Source organism: Natator depressus, chromosome 8 (genome assembly GCF_965152275.1).
Source record: "Natator depressus isolate rNatDep1 chromosome 8, rNatDep2.hap1, whole genome shotgun sequence".
NCBI lineage: Eukaryota > Metazoa > Chordata > Testudines > Cheloniidae > Natator > Natator depressus.
The window spans coordinates 87,442,695-87,449,077 of record NC_134241.1 but is presented as its reverse complement, the minus strand read 5'-3'; the positions used below and the strand labels follow the sequence as shown (position 1 = coordinate 87,449,077).

The 6,383-nt window shown below is 47.4% G+C and overlaps 1 protein-coding gene across 3 annotated transcripts in view; it reads left to right on the top strand.

Annotated features, from left to right (window-relative positions):
• Nucleotides 1–3,971: 3,971 nt before the first annotated feature.
• Nucleotides 3,972–6,383, top strand: part of MIER1 (MIER1 transcriptional regulator) — a 52,342-nt gene continuing 49,930 nt past the window's right edge. The window contains exon 1 of one of the 3 annotated variants that reach the window (XM_074961573.1): nt 3,972–4,099. In XM_074961573.1, coding sequence (XP_074817674.1) covers nt 4,091–4,099 — 9 coding nt within the window. In that variant the 5' untranslated portion in view covers nt 3,972–4,090. The remainder of the gene's footprint in view (nt 4,100–6,383) is intronic. The other 2 variants (XM_074961574.1, XM_074961570.1) reach the window with 2 other exon arrangements.

Below are 6,383 nucleotides of genomic sequence, written 5' to 3'. Positions count from 1 at the left end.
TTCCAAGCCCTCTGTTCATGGTCTGATGCAGCAGTGGCTTGCAGGATTTCGCAGAACATGTCATAGAGTCCTCTTTTTTCTCCTCCTTATCTAGCTCAAGCATTACATGGGTTCAGAGGGGGAACTCCTCAAGGCTAAAATGGCCATACCTACAAATAAAACATAGCATTACCATTGTCAGTATTGTCATAACAGAAATCAAAAATTAAAATTCATAACTGTCTTCCCTTGTTCCTCATAAGTTTTAAACAAGACTTGCTCATGACACTTCTGCTTCGCAGTGACTGTGCATAGTGCCACTCACAGCACCATCCATAGCGAGTAAAGCCTGTCAGGGGTGAGGGAAATGAGGAGGGAATTGTTCGGTTGCATGAAACTATATGGGAATGTGAGGCAATGGCACTGAATACTGGCACTATTTTCCACAGTTGGTGGTGATTTTAGCTGATATCTCCTGACTCGGGGAATAAAGGCACAGAGAGAACAGTTGCTGTTGGTGACCAGAAGCTACCAGGGGCCCCTATGTTGCTAGCCTGTTTGCTGCAATGGTACCTGATGACGTTATCTCTGACTGGCATGGGTAAGTATCCTACCACGGAGAAAGAAATAAGGCTACTATCCCTAGAAACCTTCGGGAGAGGATTGCAGAGTACCTCCATGGAAGTTTCATCAAAATCTCTCAGAAGGATTGAAGGGACATTCTTGTGCACATAAACAAACTGCTCCGCAAGGGCCCCTGACTAACTCCTGAGGGGAATGAAAAGCAGTTAACAACTTTAACTCTCTTTATTGTACCTTTTCTAGTACAAGTAAATTAATGAAAAGTTGATAGCTGTATCCTGCTAAGTTGGGGGTACCAGCACTGTAATGGGAATGAATTTACACACATATCCAAGGTTCCTTCCCCTGCATCAGGCTCACCCATGCTCAAATGATCGGACTGCGATGGAGTCTCAAACATGTCCTGGCTTGCGGCACAGCTGGACACCGCCCCCCCACCCCGCCCCGGTCACATGTCTCCCATCCTCCTTCTCTTCCTCCACCTCCACCTTGTTGTTCACTTGGAAGTATTCATAGTGGTGTGCTGGGGTGTGGGATCTTCCTCAAGTATGGCATGCAGCTCTTTGTGAAAGCAGCAGATGTGCAGCTTGGCACCAGACCAATTATGATTTTCCCTAGCCTTATGATATGCTTAATGTAGTTTCTTTGCTTTCACACAGCACTGGGCTGATCCCTGTCATACCCATTCTCCTCCATTCTCCATACAATCTCTCATAGATGTCCATGTTTCTATGGCTGGTCCATAGCTGTGCTTACATAGTCTCTTCTCTCCTCAGGCAGAGGAGATCTAATATCTCTTGCCTGTTTCAGCCCAGAGTGTGTCTGATGCATGTAGCCGACATGGTCAGCTGGGCAGTTGCGCATAATAGTGGAGAGCTGCGCTCACCAAGATGCACAATCAGGAAAAGGCATTTCAAAAATTCACAGGGTTTTAAGGCAGGGCGGGGCTTGCAGTTTCCATGATCCCTGAGCATGGGAGTTAACAATTGTGACCAGGAGTATTTGTGGCACCTTAGAGACTAACCAATTTATTTGAGCATGAGCTTTCGTGAGCTCACGAAAGCTCATGCTCAAATAAATTGGTTAGTCTCTAAGGTGCCACAAATACTCCTTTTCTTTTTGCGAATACAGACTAACACGGCTGTTACTCTGAAACCTGTAATTGTGACCAGGGAAGTCAGTGTCAGGCATTGTGAGACAGTTGCTGGAGGACTGTTAGAGTCGACATAGGTAACACAGTGTCTACACTTGTGCTGCATTGATCTGACTATATCGACCAGTGCTGCTCTGGGAGGTGGTGTTACTGTGTTGGCATAATGAAACACTCATGTTTGTACATAGAATATCAGGGTTGGAAGGGACCTCAGGAGGTCATCTAGTGCAACCCCCTGCTCAAAGCAGGATCAATCCCCAATTTTTGCCCCAGATCCCTAAATGGCCCCCTCAAAGATTGAGCTTACAACCCTGGGTTTAGCAGGCTAATGCTCAAACCACTGAGCTATCCCTCCCACCAAGTAGGTCAATGCAAGGCAGTTTATGTTGATCTAAATTTGTAGTGCAGCTTAGGTCTAAATGTTTGTGGGATTAAGGCCTAAATTTGCACCACTGCTTAATCTATTTGAAAAAAAAAATGCCAATGACCAGATACAAGTGATATAGGGAATCTAGAATAAACAGAACTAATATTCATAGAAAATGTGAGTGTACTTTTTAGTGTGGTTATATTTAATTTATATTTGTTTCTGTTTTAAGCCAATTAGTTATGTTGTACCTCACATAAGGTCTTATCTTCCATTTGTACTGGTTAATATAATCTTTTGCCAGTCTACAGAAAACATCACTGACTTCTGCTGAGGTATTATCAGGGCAATCAGGCTTGGCAGCCCTAATTGGCGTTTATAGTACATGCATGAACCAGCTCACAAAGCAAACATTCCTTACAGTGCTAATGAGCTCCCCAACAGATTGTCACAGATCCTATACTGAGAATATCGGTAAAATTTGAATTGTGATTTTGAGTCTGACATCTATGTAGACATTTTAAAAAAAATTGATTGTCCTAAATTAAAGCAAGTTATTATGCTTCTATTGTCCTTTGTCTTAATTAATTACAAAAGTAAACAAAGCTTAGTTGTTGCAATTTAAGACAGATGCACATCCTTTTGACTTGTGCCCGGTGAGACCCTATTTACTGGAGCTTTACACCGGGGAGAGGAGACCACTCTCACCCTTCATCTGTTTTAGCTGTTTAGATGGTAAATTCTTTGGATAATGGACTGTCTCTTACTACGTTTGTACAGTGCCTAGCACAGTGACGCCTCAGTCAAGATTGGTGTCTATAGGCACTACGCAGTGCTGCCAGTTGTTATGATTGTATCACAGGTATTATGATACTTTACTTATAGCCCCAGCTCCTGGAGTCATGTTATTACATGAGACTCTCAGCTTTGGTTTTTCCTTTTTGTAAAGCAAGTTTCTGGTTCTCATGGTTGTAGAAAAGACTTAAAAACATGAAATGAGCGCATCTTAAAGACAGAGAAACGGAAGGCAAAAAAAAGTCCCTAAATCCTAAATATATATTTTTTTAATCTAATTTTTAAGCTGATTGCATGATTGTTTGGGACCTGTCTCATGATTTTTGAATACTTGATGTTGGCAGTACTGATACTGTAAATAATAATTTGCTGGTGATTTAGACGAGCGTGAACCCTGTTTGTTGGTTGGTGATTTGCATTGGGGGTGTACCTGTGCTGGTGATTTGCGTGTGAGGTGAATGTGTGCTATTGATTTCACTGGGAAGGGAGAGGGGGAAGAGGACGTATGTGTGCAGGTGATTTACATTGCTTTGGGGAACGTGAGTACTGTATGTCCTGGTGTCTTGATTGGCACGGGGTGGGATGGGATGTATACGGGCTGGTGATTTGTACCAGGGAAGGGAGAGTACATATGCTGGTTATTCAAGTGATCCCTGTTTGTAGGCGACTGGTACCACCATTTGCGAGCGCAGCAGAGGGACCTGCTCTTTTGCTAGACTCGTGAGTGACACTAGAGGGGGAGGAGTGGTGCTATCTAGTGACATGGGGGTCCGGCACCATATGCCAGCCGGGGCTGCCCTCGCACGCTGGAGCCTAGACCTAAGACGAGCGCCAAGCCCTGAAGGCCGAGGGGCTCTGACGGCCAGGGGCCTGCACCGCTGGGGGCGGGAAGAAGGATTTCCCTGTTTGCTGGTGAGTAGAACCTGATAAGGCGGGGCTTTCTGTTCTCTACGTTCCATCCGTCCGCTGTGTACTGTACGTCTTGGGAGCGCGCGTTCCGGTGTCGGGGCGCGCACGGGCCCGGCCTGAAGCGTGCACTGGGTGCTGTCGGGGGCGCGCCCGCCGCCTGTACGCAGTGACGTTAGTGTCTTTGCCCCCCGGCGGCTCCCCCCCCGGCCGCCGCACAGACCGTGACCCGCCGCCGCCGGTGCCGCTTCCTTCGCCGCGGCGGCGATGTGACCCTCCCCGCTCCCTGTCCCGCCCGCTGAGTGAACATGGCGGAGGTAAGAGCCCGGCTCTGGGGCGGGGGTTGGCCGGGAACTTGTTGCGCGGCGCTGCGGCCGGGAGGAGCTTCCCACAAGTTAGTTACCTGGGAGGGGAGGCCGCCCTGTAGCTCTTTCACGGGCCCCTGCCCCGGGACAGGGGCCCCGCCCCTGGCGGCGGGGGGTCCTACGCCGGGACAGGGGGGTTGTGCTGCGTGAGTTTAGGGGCGCGCCCCTTGCTGCCCCGGAGCCATACCCTGAGGCGAGGACGGGGGCGCCTCCCCTATGGGGACGGGCGCCTCCCCTATGGGGGGGAGCGCCACGGGGGGGCCGCGGCCGCCATGGGTGGTCTTGGGAGAAGGGGTGCGTGGCCCGCCTCGCGGGGGGCGCGCTACCATTAGGGGAGGTGGGGAGGCAGCCAGCAAGTCCTGGGGTGGGGAGGCTGGGTGAGGGGTGCCACTCCTATGGCAGGAGTGGAGGCAGCCAGCCTGGGTTTAGGTGGCCTAGTCCTATGGCGTGGGTGGGTAGCTCCTGCAGTGTGTGCCTGCTTTTCCTGGTGGGGAAGGAAGGAAGAGCTCCTCCTTACTCTGGGGTCTCCAAGTGGGGAGAATGGGGAAGAACTATCTATAGTAAGTCCTCACTTAACGTTGTAGTTCTGTTCCTGAAAAATGCTACTTTAAGCAAAACTATGTTAAACTAATCCAATTTCCCCATAAGAATTAATGTAAATGGCGGGGGTGGGGGGGGCGAGGGTTAGATTCAAGGGAATTTTTTTTCACCAGGCAAAAGACATTATATACATATACAATATAAGTTTTAAATAATTTTAAACAAACAGTTTAATACTGTACTCCCCAATGATGATTGTGGAGCTTGGCTGAGACAGGGGCATAGCGGGGTTGGGGCACAGGGGCTTTCCCTGCTCCAGCTGGGGAGTGGGGTTGGGATTTGGGGTCTTGCCCCATTCCACCCGCCTGGCCCTCCAGCCGGGGAGCAGGGTCCAGGGCTTACCCGCTCCCCAGCTGGAATGCCGGGTGGGCGGAGTGGGGCGAGTCAAACAACCTTATAATGGAACATTGCACGACTTTAAACGAGCATGTTCTCGAATAGATCAGCAGCCTAATAATGAAACAGTGTTAACTGGGACAACTTTAAGTGAGGAGTTACTGTATAGTTCTTCTGTTTTGTGGGTCGTGTATGATGTAGTGTAAAAAAGGCTTACTTGAGGTTTGTGTGGCAGGGAATTGTTTCTTCTGATGAGATACAGAAGGACAATGTTTTACCCTTCTTGGGGAATTGCTGATTTCATGTTCTGGATAGAGGGAGTAGAAATGTTGCTGAGGTTTTCTTTGACTTGGAATTGGAAGTTTCAACTAGTATGGTGGTAGAACCATTTCAGTGAATGATATTGGAAATGTTCATTTGCAATTCATACAGTAAAGCCCTTCTGTAGAGGGAGAGTGTCTTTAGAAACAAATAGTCTTTACTCTAAAGATGGAGTGGGCTCCCTGAGTTGAAAAGACAATTATCAGCTCTGTTGTTATTTTTTAAACTGTGGGTTATGAAACCTCCTCTTTTTCATCCCTCCTCTTGTTTTGACTTGGGGAGAGTTTTCTTTTTTCAGTGTGTATTCCTTCCCTCCACCCCTCCTCTGCCCTGTGAAGATTCTGATTTGGCATTCAGGCCCCTTCCTGCAGCAGAAGTCTGTGCTATAAGGTGCTCAATATGTTTATGATATCCTCAGTTGTCACCACAGTTGGGAAATAAACACCTTTATTTTTTCTCTCAATACCTTGAGGGTCGATGAGAGTCACAGATCGTCTCCTTCAGTATTTTCATAACCTGCAAGAAATTCAAGTATGTAACTCCCCTCTCCTCTCATATCTTCAAGGCCACAGAGATGTAGGGACACTTGATGTTTTGGACATGTTTGGGATCTATGTGTGTTAAAGTCTCACTAATTGCTTGCATATTTTGTCAATTAAATACTGGTGTTAGTTCTGAATTCTTTTGCATACTACACTGGTGTGAACTGAAGTATTCACCATGTTGTTGTGGGAGCCAGTAACTGGTACTTTCTGCATTACTTTCCAAAGTTATTTTCTATACCAGAGGTGGGCAACTATGGCACACAAGCTGATTTTCAGTGGTGCGCTCACTGCCCGGGTCCTGGCCACCGGTCCAGGGGGCTCTGTATTTTAGTTTAATTTTAAATGAAGTTTCTTAAACATTTTAAAAACCTTATTTGCTTTTACATACAACAATAGTTTAGTTATATATTACAGACTTATAGTAAGAGACCTTC